This window comes from Pelophylax lessonae (assembly GCF_965119305.1).
Source record: "Pelophylax lessonae genome assembly, chromosome: 4".
NCBI lineage: Eukaryota > Metazoa > Chordata > Amphibia > Anura > Ranidae > Pelophylax > Pelophylax lessonae.
This window is the reverse complement of record NC_138771.1, coordinates 165,684,490-165,698,842: the sequence shown is the minus strand read 5'-3', so window position 1 is coordinate 165,698,842 and position 14,353 is coordinate 165,684,490. Positions and strand designations below refer to the sequence as shown.

The following is a 14,353-nucleotide window of genomic DNA, read 5'->3' as shown; positions in this document are numbered from 1 at the left end:
AACTGAAGTCTTTTAGGTGGAGGGAAGTAAAAATATAAAAAATGAAAATAATATGGTTGCATAAGTGTGCACACCCTTAAACTAATACTTTGTTGAAGCACCTTTTGATTTTATTACAGCACTCAGTCTTTTTGGGTATGAGTCTATCAGCATGGCACATCTTGACTTGGCGATATTTGCCCAGTCTTCTTTGCAAAAACACTCCAAATCTGTCAGATTGCGAGGGCATCGCTTGTGCACAGCCCTCTTCAGATCACCCCACAGACTTTCAATCGGATTCAGGTCTGGGCTCTGGCTGGGCCATTCCAAAACTTTAATCTTCTTTTAGTGAAGCCATTCTTTTGTTGATTTGGATGTATGCTTTGGGTCGCTGTCCTGCTGAAAGATGAAGTTCCTCTTCATGTTCAGCTTTCTAGCAGAAGCCTGAAGGTTTTGTGCCAATATTGACTGGTATTTGGAACTGTTCATAATTCCCTCTTCCTTGTCTAAAGTCCCTGTTCCAGCTGAAAGAAAACAGCCCCAAAGCATGATGCTGCCACCACCATGCTTCACTGTGGGTATGGTATTCTTTTGGTGATGTGCAGTGTTGTTTTTGCGCCAAACATATTTGGAATTATGGCCAAAAAGTTAAACCTTTGTTTCATCAGACCAGAACACATTTTCCCACATGCTTTTGGGAGACTTCAGATGTATTTTTGCAAAATGTAGCCGAGCTTGGATGGTTTTCTTGGTAAGACAAGGCTTCTGTCTTGCCACTCTGCCCCATAACCCAGACATATGAAGAATTCAGGAGATTGTTGTCACATGTACCACACAGCCAGTACTTTGCAGATATTCCTGCAGCTTCTTTTAATGCTGCTGTAGGCCTTTTGGCAGACTCCCTGACCATTTTTCCTCTTGTCTTTTCATCAATTTTGGAGGGACGTCCAGTTCTTGGTAATGTCCCTGTTGTGCCATATTTTCTCCACTTGATGACTGTCTTCACGGTGTTCCATGATATATATAATGCCTTGGAAATTCTTTTGTACCCTTCTCCTGACTGATACCTTTAAACAATGAGATCCCTCTGATGCTTTGGAAGCTTTCGGCAGACCATGGCTTTTGTAGCATGTGACTAAGAAAATGTCAAGAAAGACCTACTAGAACAGCTGTACTTTATTTGGGGTTAATCAGAGGCATCTCAAATTATGTGTACTGTACTGACTCCGATTTAACGTAAGTTTTGAATATGATTGTTTAATTCTGAACAGAGCTACATTCCTAGTTATAAGAGTGTGCACATATGCAACCACATTATTTTAGTTTTTTTTTATTTTTCCTCCCCCTCCCCCCCAAAAGATTTCAGTTTGTTTTTCAACTGAGGTGTACAGTTTTATAGGTCACATTAAAAGTGGAAAAAGAAGTCACGAAATTTATTTATCTTTGTCTCATTTTTTTTATATCACATACATACATTTTAACAGGGGTATGTAGACTTTTTTTTTATATCCACTGTTAACCTCGGATCACACTAGGGCGACCTGTGAGGCGACCTGGTTGCCTCACAGGTCGCCGCAGGTCGCCTCCCATAGGGAAGCTGCGGACCCGTTCTAATAGGAGCGACACAAGTCGCTCCGACCTAGAAAAAGGGTCCGGAGCTTCTTTGGGGCGACCAGGAGGGGACAGCTATAGACTTCAATGTTATGAAGTCCGTGGCGGCCGCTCCGAGGTCGCAGTGCGCTGCTCACACCGCGATCTCGCCCCTGAAAGTAGCGTCGCGCTAGTGTGAACTGGCGCTTATACCTAGTCGCCAGCAAATGTTTATCAACATTGTGAAGGCTTGGAGATGACTATAAACACAATATTTTACAATGTATCATCATCATGTTTCCTTCTTTTAGATCAAAGGAGTGATCTTCTGTCTGTAAGTGAGGGCAGTTTGTCCTCTTAAAGCAGGGATTCCCAAACTACGGCCCTGCAGCTGTTGCAGAACTACACATCCCATGAGGCATTGTAAAACTCTGACATTCACATATCTGATGAGGCATGATGGGAATTGTAATTCCTGAACAACTGCAGGGCTGTAGTTTAGGAATCCCTGTCTTAAAGAGGTTGTAAACCCTCTCTCTTTAATAAAGCTTACCTATAGGTACTGTAAATATCTCCTAAACTTGCACCGTTTAGGAGATATTTACTTTTAATGCAGCCGGTGACTTAATCGGCGCATGCGCTCTAAAGGAACGGCCACCCGTGCCGTTCCTTCAGAGCCCTGTGCCGTGAACGGCGGCTCCCACGTGGATCCAACGTAATCGCGCCTCTGGATAATCAGATGGCCGGATGACGTGAAACAGGAAGCAGGGCGGCCGAACATGCCGGCCGTCCTGTCGCTGAGCGGGTAGCACTGTGGGGGCTTCGTTCTAAGGTAAGTATTTCATAATGAGCTAGTATGCGATGCATACTAGCTTATTATGCCTTTTGTCTTACAGGGGTTTTTTTTTTTTTTACCCACGTGGCGCGGGTGTGAGGCATCACGTGTCTGGGTCTATATAAGAAGACGGGCAGCCCGGCTTTCCTCAGTGTGTCTTGGATCAGCGCGGCGAGCTCCCCTCCCTCCCTGTCGCGTGCACTTTTATGTGGTTTGTCACCCTTGTAGCAAGGGGGGACTTGTTTGGGAACGTTTGCTGAGCGCTCAAGTTCTATGACTGAGCAGAATTTTCTTAAGTTTTGGAGTTTTAAAATGATTTATTATATATTTATTTATTGTATTTTTATGTGAAATAAATATTTATTTATGGATTATACCAATAAAAGTGCCACGGCCATTTCAACACCATAAGCTGTTGTTTCATTATTATGATTATTAGTATTATTCCTATAATATTTAGTATATAATTTGGTATGAAGAATGCAGCCTACAATCCCATGACTGGCCTTCAGTTATTCGTGAATCCGTGAATGACTGCTGAGACCAGCCTGCGCATGTGCCAGCAGTGCATACATGACTTGTTGAGCAGTGGCAACCAATAGAGAAACTTTATCACATGTTACATGCATACAGTGAACAAACAAGATTTCAGAATCGCGCAGGATTACGGTTCCTATTTTTCCCTCAGTGTTGTCAGTTTTGCATTACCTTAACAGTTAATCCTATGACATTTCAGATTAACAATTGTATAGCACTAAAAAAAAAAAAAACCCCTTACGTGAGAAGGAAATGCTTCTTGTTTGTTTCAAAGTTGCGAGAGATGTGACTTGACGTGTTTTTGTATATAGCTTTTGTATTATGGCTGCCTATGAGTAGTAACCTTTATTTTGTTAAAAGGTACATTGATTAATGAGGTTTGTCAGCCTGTACACTAAAGTGTAAATTGTATCCAGCATGTGAAAAAAAATTTTTTTTACAAGCAACTAATAATAAGTATTGTGTTAAAGTTAACCCTGGGTAGGTAGGGGGGTGTTTTCTCAGCAAAATAAAGCATGGAGACATAGATAGATGGGTGTGATTGCTTTGAATATTAAAAATAATGTAAAGGCTTTGCTTTTGTGGTGCTCAGATGCAGTGTAGTTCTGCTTTAACCACTTCATGACCAGGCCAATTCTGACATTTTTCACATACATGTAAACCTCTGCATTTTTTTGCTAGATATTTACTTAGAACCCCACAATAAAATATATATTTTTGAAAGCAATGTCCTTGCAGAAAAAAATGGTGGGTGTTGCAACTTTTTGTCACACAATATTTATGTAGCATTTTATCAAATGCAAAGTTTTAGGAAAAAATGACACTATAATGAATTTTAGTGCACGCAAGCACAATATAATACCCAATTTTTGCTAAAATATAAAAGATGATCTGCTAAGTAAAAAGATAACCAACATGTCACACGGGAAAATTGCACATGCCCATGGATTGGAGACAGACTACAGTACATTAAATTATCCATAGGCAACGCTTTAAAAGCCTTTACGAGTTATCAGTTTGAAGTTACACAGGAGGTCTGGTGCTAGTAATATTGCTCTCACTCTGACATTCATAGCAACGCTTTAAAGAGAATCGCTGGTTGAGAAGAATGGTACGTATAGCTTCAGCCATGATCCTGGTAAATCCACCTCATTACAAGGCTGTGTGTGTGTATGTATGTGTGTATGTATGTATATGTGTATATATGTATATATATATATATATATATATATATATATATATATATATATATATATATATATATATATATATATATATATATATATATATGTGTGTGTATATATATATATATATATATATATATATATATATATATATATATATATATATATATATATATATATATTGGGGAGGTTAAAGGGACATTTATTGCAAACTGCATACAGCTGTTTCAGGCTTCTTGGCCATCATCACTGCAGTACTTGGAAACAAAGGCTCCTGGATCAGGGCTTGGGAAGCAATTAGAAAGAAGAACTAGAGAAGTTATGGTGGGGTCCTTCCACTAAACCAGTGCAAAACATAGTAGAGCCTTTTTTTAACCGCTTCCCACTAAGCCACTGTACATAAACGGCCGGGTGCGACATGCGCCATTCTGACTGAACATACCCGTACGTCGCTCAGAATGTGGGCGTGCAGCGCAATCCTGTGATTGCTGTGTGCCTCGGACACAGCACATCACAGATTGGCATATGGGCTCTCTCATTGGCCCTCCCGATTATGTGATGGCTGTGTCCAATCACAGCCGTTACACAGAGTGTAAATGTGTCGGCTCTTCTCCTGCGCTCAGTGAGGGGGGAGGGGATCGCTGCAGCCTGTCAGTGACCTGTGTGTTGCTGATAATTTTACTGTTCAGCTACACCTAGATCGCACAGAATGCAGTCATTCCACACCAGTGCACCAAGAACCATCTGTCCCCGTCCACAGTGCACATCAACATCTGTACTAGTGTCCCATCAACATCTGTCACAGAGTACAGTGCACAAAAACATCTGTCAGTGTACCAAACGATAACATATTTTAGAGAAACAGTGAAAAAAATAAATAAATTGACAGAGCCCCAATCCCTCCTTGTTGGCATGCAAAGGCGAACGCACTCGTTGGTCCTATACGCATAACTAAACGATGATCGTGCCACATGTAAAGGTATTGCAGTCAAGTCCGAGCGTGAGAAATAATTCTAGCACCAGACCTCCTCTGTAACTTCAAACTGGTAACCTGTAAAGGCTTATATAAAAGCGTTGCCTATGGAGATTGCGTTCTCAATAGTAATAATAATAATAATAATAAAAAAAAAAAGAAATGGCAAAACCCATTATTTTATTCTCTAAAACCTCTGCTAAATATATATATATATATATATATATATATATATATATATATATATATATATATAGTTTGCAAGTATGCCTATGCTGTGTGTGAGAAATAATTTGTTAATATGACAGAAACCCAGAAATTTTTATTTAATTTTCTTCCTTTTACAAATAATTGCTGGAAAAAATTACAACTTCAAAAAACTCACCATCATTTGAGGGATAGTTGTCAAGAAATGAGATAGGCCGTCAGTACATCAGGTGTGATCAATTTTCAATGATTGGTACCATAGTTCGTAGACTCTATAACTTTCACACCGACCAAATCCTATACATTGATATGGGTTATTTTTTACCAAAGAAAGGTAGCAGTATAAATTTTGGTCAAAATTTAGTAAGAAAAACTACTTTTATAACCGAAACTAAGAAAAACGCGTTTTGTTTTTTGGGGGTTTTTTTTCCAACATTTTCGGTAATTTATTTTCATTTATGGTGCAAAAAAAAAAAACCCAGTGGTGGTTAATACTAAAAGAAAGCTCCTATTTGTGTGGAAAAAAAAATGTATACAAGCTTTATATGGGTACAGTGTTGCATTATCGGGCAATTCTCATTTGAAATGTAAGAGTGCTCAAAGCTGAAAATTGGCCTGGGTGGGAAGAGGGTATAAGTGCCCGGTATTGAGGTGGTTAAACAAAGTAGCAGTGTGTGTCCCTTACATTAAACATCTCTAAAATTAAGGTGTTATTTAGTCCTGATTTTAGTATGGTCAGTGAATTCATACAAATCTTTTTGTTTTAAATCAGAAACTCTGGTTTATTGCACCGACACGATTAGAGCCACGTGTTCTAAACTGCATACAGATGTTTTTACTTAACTCCAGCCATCTTTAAGTATTTGTGTTCTACCATATGCAACATTTCAACTTTTTCTAATGCTGTAATCTGATACTCCTTTCAGATTTTAAAGAAAAGAATTCCTCAGAATCCAAGGTACCAGCATGTCCGGACGAGGCTAGATACAGGTCAGTTTTTTATGTTAACTGTGTGGAAAGTATTCTCCAGTCTTACGTCCTCACATCGTACTGTATGCAAAAAGAGAGCTGTTTTTGGACTGCAATTGGCAATTCGACCTTTTGCCACATTTCAGGCTTCAAACATAAAGATATAAAACTGTAATTCTTTGTGAAGAATTAACAAGTGGGACACAATCATGAAGTGGAACGAAATTTATTGGATATTTCAAACTTTTTTAACAAATAAAAAACTGAAAAATTGGGCGTGCAAAATTATTCATCCCCCTTAAGTTAATACTTTGTAGCACCACCTTTTGCTGCGATTACAGCTGTAAGTCGCTTGGGGTATGTCTCTATCAGTTTTGCACATAGAGAGACTGAAATTTTTGCCCATTCCTCCTTGCAGAACAGCTCGAGCTCAGTGAGGTTGGATGGAGAGCGTTTGTGAACGGCAGTTTTCAGCTTTCCACAGATACTCGATTGGATTTAGGTCTGGACTTTGACTTGGCCATTCTAACACCTGGATATGTTTATTTGTGAACCATTCCATTGTAGATTTTGCTTTATGTTTTGGATCATTGTCTTGTTGGAAGACAAATCTCCGTCCCAGTCTCAGGTCTTTTGCAGACTCCATCAGGTTTTCTTCCAGAATGGTCCTGTATTTGGCTCCATCCATCTTCCCATCAATTTTAACCATCTTCCCTGTCCCTGCTGAAGAAAAGCAGGCCCAAACCATGATGCTGCCGCCACCACCATGTTTGACAGTGGGGATGGTGTGTTCAGGGTGATGATCTGTGTTGCTTTTACGTCAAACATAAAGTTTTGCATTGTTGCCAAAAAGTTCGATTTTGGTTTCATCTGACCAGAGCACCTTCTTCCACATGTTTGGTGTGTCTCCCAGGTGGCTTGTGGCAAACTTTAACGACACTTTTTATGGATATCTTTAAGAAATGGCTTTCTTCTTGCCACTCTTCCATAAAGGCCAGATTTGTGCAGTATACGACTGATTGTTGTCCTATGGACACAGTCTCCCACCTCAGCTGTAGATCTCTGCAGTTCATCCAGAGTGATCATGGGCCTCTTGGCTGCATCTCTGATCAGTCTTCTCCTTGTATGAGCTGAAAGTTTAGAGGGATGGCCAGGTCTTCGTAGATTTGCAGTGGTCTGATACGCCTTCCATTTCAATATTATCGCTTGCACAGTGCTCCTTGGGATGTTTAAAGCTTGGGAAATCTTTTTGTATCCAAATCCGGCTTTAAACTTCTCCACAACAGTATCTCGGACCTGCCTGGTGTGTTCCTTGTTCTTCATGATGCTCTCTGCGCTTTAAACGCACCTCTGAGACTATCACAGTGCAGGTGCATTTATACGGAGACTTGATTACACACAGGTGGATTCTATTTATCATCATTAGTCATTTAGGTCAACATTGGATCATTCAGAGATCCTCACTGAACTTCTGGAGAGAGTTTGCTGCACTGAAAGTAAAGGGGCTGAATAATTTTGCACGCCCAATTTTTCAGTTTTTTATTTGATAACAAAGTTTGAAATATCCAATAAATTTCGTTCCACTTCATGATTGTGTCCCACTTGTTGTTGATTCTTCACAAAAAAATTACAGTTTTATATCTTTGTTTGAAGCCTGAAATGTGGCAAAAGGTTGAACAGTTCAAGGGGGGGCGAATACTTTCGCAATGCACTGTGTGTGTGTGTGTGTGTGTGTGTGTGTGTGTGTGTGTGTGTGTGTGTGTATATGTATATGTATGTATATATATATATATATATATATATATATATATATATATATATATATATATATATATAATTTTATTTTTTTTTGGCAGAGAATAAAATGGAGATTGTTACAATACTTTGTTTCACGGTATTTGCGCAGCGGTCTTACAAGCGCAATTGTTTTGGAAAAAATTACACTTAAAAAATAAGAAACCAGTAAAGTTAGCCCATTTTTTTTTTCTATAATGTGAAAAATAATGGTACGCTGAGTAAATTGATACCGAACATGTCATGCTTCAAAAGTGCTCATGTTCATGGAATGGCGACAAACATCGGTACTTAAAAATCTCCATAGGTGATTCTTTAAAAATTTATATAAAAATTTTAAATAAAAAATGTCTTACAGGTTACCAGTTTAGAGCTACAGAGGAGGTCTAGGGCTAGAATTATTGCTCTCGCTCTAACAATCGTGGCGATACCTCACATGTGTGGTTTGAACACTGTTTACATATGTGGGTGCGACTTGGGTATGCGTTCGCTTCTGCGCAAGAGCTCGAAGGGATGGAGTATTATTTTACTTTATTTTTACACTGTTCCTTTTTAAAAAAAAAAAAAAATGTGATTACTTTTATTCCTATTACAAGGAATGTTAAACATCCCTTGTAATAGAAATAAGCAGGATAGGTCCTCTTTATGTGAGATCTGGGCTCAAAAAGATCTCAGATCTAGTGATCGACCGATTTTCGGCAAAGCCAATGTATCGAGGGCCGGTCTTTACTTTCCCCGATATATTGGAATCGGCCACCAAGGTGACCGATATTGCCAATATTTCGGGAAAGTGCTTGTACTAGAGCAATGCCTGCAGCTAGAGGCATCACCCCTGTCCCGGTGTCCATAGCCGACGGTCGGCTGTCTTGTAATGACAACCGATAAGGCTTAGAAGCCGCTCGGCTGTCATTACAAGGAACGAGAGGGGACATCACCCCGCAATACCCCCCCCCCCCTCCCCCAACCACCTTCCGCGGCTCGCCCGGGTCTCCCGTCCCACTGGGAGACCCAGGCAACCAGCCTGCGCGGCCTGCCGAAGACCATTTAAAGCCGCATTCGGCTCTGATCGGGTCTCTATGTAAAAACCCAGAAGTGATGTCATGACATCACTTCCGGGTACTGGTGCCAGATTAAAAAAAATAACAGCATTCAAAACAGCCAAACTTGGCGTTTGGAATGCTTTTAAGTGCAGAGGAGGGGTTTGGGGTCTTTTAGAATCTGGACTAATATAACTATGCAAAAATATACCATACCTGGAATTCTCCTTTTATTCCTTATCTCCAGTCAAGACTATGAAAGAGAAGCGATCAATTGCCGATACATTCTACCATGCAATTGATTTAAGATAATGTACAATTGTGGTAAATAACTGCATGATAGCTAATATCTTGTGTAATTTCTCTTGATAAAATTGACATGCCAAAGAAAGCAATGAGTCCCATGATATTTTAGAACATTTTGTGGATATAAAACACCTGGTAAAGCTCAACCCCAGGCAGATATCAAATACATAAAATGCATAATAAAACACTAAATGTAATGCAAGCACTGACAGTAATGTATTTCACTTGCTACCTGTAATACTTAGACTGGGCAAGGGAAGAGCAATACAAGGAGCCAATCAGATGTTCTGCAGAAGAAAAACAGAGTGATGGAGAGATAGGTTCATCATTGTGCTACTTTAGAGATAGGTTCATCATTGTACTACTTTTCCTTTCACTGTTCAGTCACAAGGTGAGGGAGGCACCTGTAACTGTTACATAACCTAAGGGAAAATGCGGTCTCCTGGCCTGCCAGACATGACTATTTTGTGTTGTAGAGCTGTGCAAATCTCAGGAATGGATAGACAGAAATTCAAATCAGGTTAAATAGCACCCTGTGTTTTTCATCTGTGTGTTTTTGGTGTTTTGTCTGGTGTCGGCTTTAAACTCTACCGTAAAGAGGACGGAACAAGCCCAGCTGACCCCTGAAGCAAGGACCCGGTCTGTGCCTCAATCCCTTTTCTTCATGGGCTCTTTCATTTACACAGCCAATATCAGCCTACAAGAAGTAGGGCTTTCACTAAGAGAATGCTGTGTACCTTGGGACCATTGCATTGTAATAACGATACTCCCAGATGGATGGAGTGTCATCAGTATACTCGCAAAAGGCTTATTTGTGAACAGCAACTTGTTGATATCTTTACAAATAAACTATAATTATCTTCAGCTCTGGTTTTATGGTGAGAGCGGCTCAGGATTGTCCTCGGGTCCTGCATTTTATTTTGTTAGTTTAACTCTGATGAGCACATTCACAGAATGGGCAAAATCTTCCATTTGTCCTGTGCTTCACAGTAGACTACTTTGCACAGTCCTCAAACAGGTTAAACTGTTTGTCATTGTGTGTATTCGCTGATGATGGAATATTAAAAGCTACTGGCTACTGTTGCTAGTGTGCTCCAACAAACAGGCCATTAGACAGAGCTTGCTTGACTGACAAATAAAGAGACTCTTCTCTGCAATTATCTCAGGTCATCTTACAGCACCTCGAGAGATGACAAAACCCTTCAGTTCAGTCCTCGTATTCTGCGTAAATGTTACCTTGAGGGTTTATTGGAGCTTGCTCCTTGCATTTTACCATAGTGTAGCTTGCCTATGATTTAATAAACCTTCTAGTCTCTTTTTATTGTGTTAGTTGTATATTTTGAACAGCGATTCAGTGGGTTAAGCTGTAATTTAGTACATGAAAGATATATAAGTTTACAGCTGTACTAAGCTCTGTTCAACAATCAGGGAAATGGAAAACTCCTTCCATATAGTTAAATGACATTTGCCTATGGAAACATATAGTTGTACAAGTAGTGAACAGATCTTAAAACCTCTCTATCAATATTTAGTAAGATCTAGATAGGTTTGATATTTCCCTATAATAATGTTGCAATGTATAATTTCAAAAAAGTGCATATATGGACCAAGGTTTGCTCAGTCTATTTGTAAAAGGATACCAACATCTCAGGTATAAGCAGTATACATGAGAGAAAGATTAAGGGACCAAAGAAAGGTCCTAAAGCACATACCATGTAATAAGAATGAATAATGTTTCATTCACACGGGGTATACTAAGTGTATGCCCACTAGTGTCAATTTGGACATTTCTAACTTCTTCAGGAGTTAATGGTGGTAAACAATCTAGAATTGTTCTCTAGGATAGTATACAGTTGAATACATTTAGGAACTGAGAACTCTTTTGTGGGCTTACCTTAGGAGTTGGGTTAAAAGAGAAGTATGGCTTTATTTATTTAAATCATACTTGCCTAGGTGGATGCAGCGTCAGGCCGATGCTGCATCTGTCCCCCTCCGGGTATAAGGCTGAGAACCGAGCAATCAAACAACTCTGATCACTTATTTCTCAGAGCTCCGTAGAGTGCTGGACTGTGGAGGGGGCGGGATCAGGCCGGTTCAGGCTCTCAGTGGCTCGCTGAGAGGCTGAGCCAGGTGTCGGTCCAGGCATGTAGGTGGATCCCGACCATATGGTTGCGATCTTTCTGGAGCCTGGACCACCTCTGTGTCGTCAGCTGACAGCGGGATTCAGCCCTCAGTCTGCTGAAAACGTGTCACAGGAATGCAGTCCTGTGATCCACAGGAGAAATACAGCCAAACAAACTTTGGCTATACTTCTCCTTTTAAAGTGTATATAATCCACCCTGTCAGTAGCATTAATAAAGCGTACTGTCCCCCCTGTAAAAAATGGATTGCTTGTCGATCTGCCACAGCTCAGGACCTGTACAATAGCATTTCAAAGAGTATCGGAGCTGTTTTTCATGTTGCTGAACTCTAGGCTTGCCTCCCAACCCCTTTTTCTGAACCCCCTTTTCCTCGACCATTCTTTACCTAAACACTGGCATGGAGGGAAGAAAAAAAAAATCAAAAACCTAAATTCTCTTTTTGCTCACCTAAATCTGAAGTAACAAGATTTTCCAGTGCCAAGTACTTTCTTCTTCAGTATTCAGGAGGCAGGATCTTTTTTGGGTGTCCACGTCATTGCCTACCTGATGAGGACACTTGTATTGACTGTCCTTTGGTGGAATCCTCCTAGGATCCTGATAAGGAATTTTAGCGGTGACGTCCGTAAAAAGGGCGATGGCCGGCATGGGCACATTACAGGTCCCCCACACCTAGAAACAACAATGGCATTTGTTTTAAACGATCTCTACTGCTTTAACATATGCTGTAAAATGGCCTATAGCATTCTTCAAAAAAACGTTATGCAATTCACTTAAAATACCAGACCCTTCGTGTCAAAAAAAAAATAGGCTTGAGGACCCCCCCCCCCCCCCCCCAAATCCATTCTAGACCCTTTATCTGAGTTAGTAAAAGATGCCAGCAGATGTCAGCTCCTTAAGGCTGCATTCACACTTGAGCGTAGCGTTTTTTACCGCGATTTTACAGCGATTTTTACCGCGATTTTTTCAGCCGTTTTTCATTGACCTCTATCAAAAACGCTGGTAATCAGCCCAAAAAGAAGCTCATGTACTTTTTTCAGCTACAGGCGTTTTGCAAAACGCTCAGATGTGAACAGGGGCCATTTAAATGAATGGGGTTTTACTTGTTGAGCGTTTTGGAAGCGTTTCTTTTGAGCGTTTTTGGAGCTGAAAACGCCCAGGTGTGAATGGAGCCTAACAACCAGTAGTATTTGGTAAATAACCACTTATTTAATTAGTGCTTTTGTTTTCTTTCTATATTAAGTGAAATTACTTTGAACTAGGTGAATGTGGTATTTACCAAGCGTTTCTTATTTTTTTCAGTAAATACCACGTCATCCTATAGTGAATTGAGCTTTTTAATATCACATGCGATCTTTGGATATGTGACCCAAATATCGCATGCCATCTCCTTTAGTGAATTGAGCCCATTGTCTTTTGCAATAGTCGATTGCCTAAAAAAAACAGTTGGTTTTCATGTTGTTTTTTTTTTTTTTTTTTTTCACCAGGTAGCAGCCTGACCAAGTATATGGAACGGATTGAAGAAATAAAGAGAAGTAAGTAGAATACTGTTATAAAATATTGCTTTATTCAAAGTATTTTGTCACCATGTGCTGTATTTTCATTTCTGCCTATAATGCTTCATTGAACCCATGAATATTAATACATCATGTATAAATAGGTTCAGCAGAAATGAGGCAATTAACTGTAGAAAATGTAAAAGATAAAGGCCCCATGCACATCGGCATAAAAAACGGCGTACAGCATTTTTTTTTTTTTCTTGGTCCTTTAACCACTTTAGCTCCGGAAAGTTTTACCTCCTTTTCTGACCAGGCCATTTTTTGGCGATATGGCACTGCATTGCTTTAACAGACAATTGCACAGTCGTGCGGCGCTGTACCCAAATAAAATAGATTTCCTTTTTTTCCCACAAATGGAGCTTTCTTTTGGTGGTATTTGATCACCTCTGCAGTGTTTTATTTTTTGCACTCTAAACAAAAAATGACCGACGAGTTTGAAGAAAAAACAATATTCTTTAATTTCTGCTATAAAACACATCCATAAAAAAATGTAAAAAATCAGTTTAGGTCAATTTGTATTCTGCTATATATAATCACAAAAAGCGTATATTGATTGGTTTGCGCAAAAGTTATAGCGTCTACATACTATAGAATAGATTTATGGATTTTTTAAACTTTTTTTTTTTTTTTTTTTATTGTTTTTAACTAGCAATGGCGATCACCGATTTTATTTATTTTTTGCGGGACTGCAACATTGCGGCGGACAAATTTGACACTAACTGACTTTTTGGGGACCAGTGACACCAATACAGTGATCAGTGCTAAAAAAAAATCCCTGACACTGGCAGGGAAGGGGTTAACATCAGGGGCAAATGAAGGGTTAACTGTGTTCCCTGGGTGTGTTTTCTTAGGCCCCTTTCACACATACGGACTATTCATTTCATCGGTTCAGTCATGTTTCAACATCCGTTTTTCACCCTTTGTCTTTTAGTTTTTCATCCGTTGTCATCCTTTTTTCGGATGTTGACGGAAGTGGATGAAAACCGATGTAAGTGAATGATCATCCGTTTTTCCATGGGAATGCATTGATGTCTGTTTTTTATCCATCAACGGATGGATGAAAAACGGATGAATGGTCCGTATGTGTTACTGTGTTGGGTATAGATTGACTGACTGGAGGAAGAGACCTCTGTGTTCCTGATTAGCAGGAACACAAGATCTCTCTCTCGCTCTGTGACAGAACAGCAGTTTGCCTTGTTTACATAGTTTACATCTCACCTATGAATGATCGCCGGGTCCCGGTGA

The 14,353-nt window shown here is 39.7% G+C and overlaps 1 protein-coding gene across 1 annotated transcript in view; it reads left to right on the top strand.

Annotated features, from left to right (window-relative positions):
- Nucleotides 1-14,353, top strand: part of CEP41 (centrosomal protein 41) — a 77,542-nt gene that overhangs the window by 15,479 nt on the left and 47,710 nt on the right. Inside the window, exons 2-3 of the mRNA XM_082256191.1 lie at nt 6,232-6,295; nt 13,037-13,084. Coding sequence (XP_082112317.1) covers nt 6,232-6,295; nt 13,037-13,084 — 112 coding nt within the window. The remainder of the gene's footprint in view (nt 1-6,231; nt 6,296-13,036; nt 13,085-14,353) is intronic.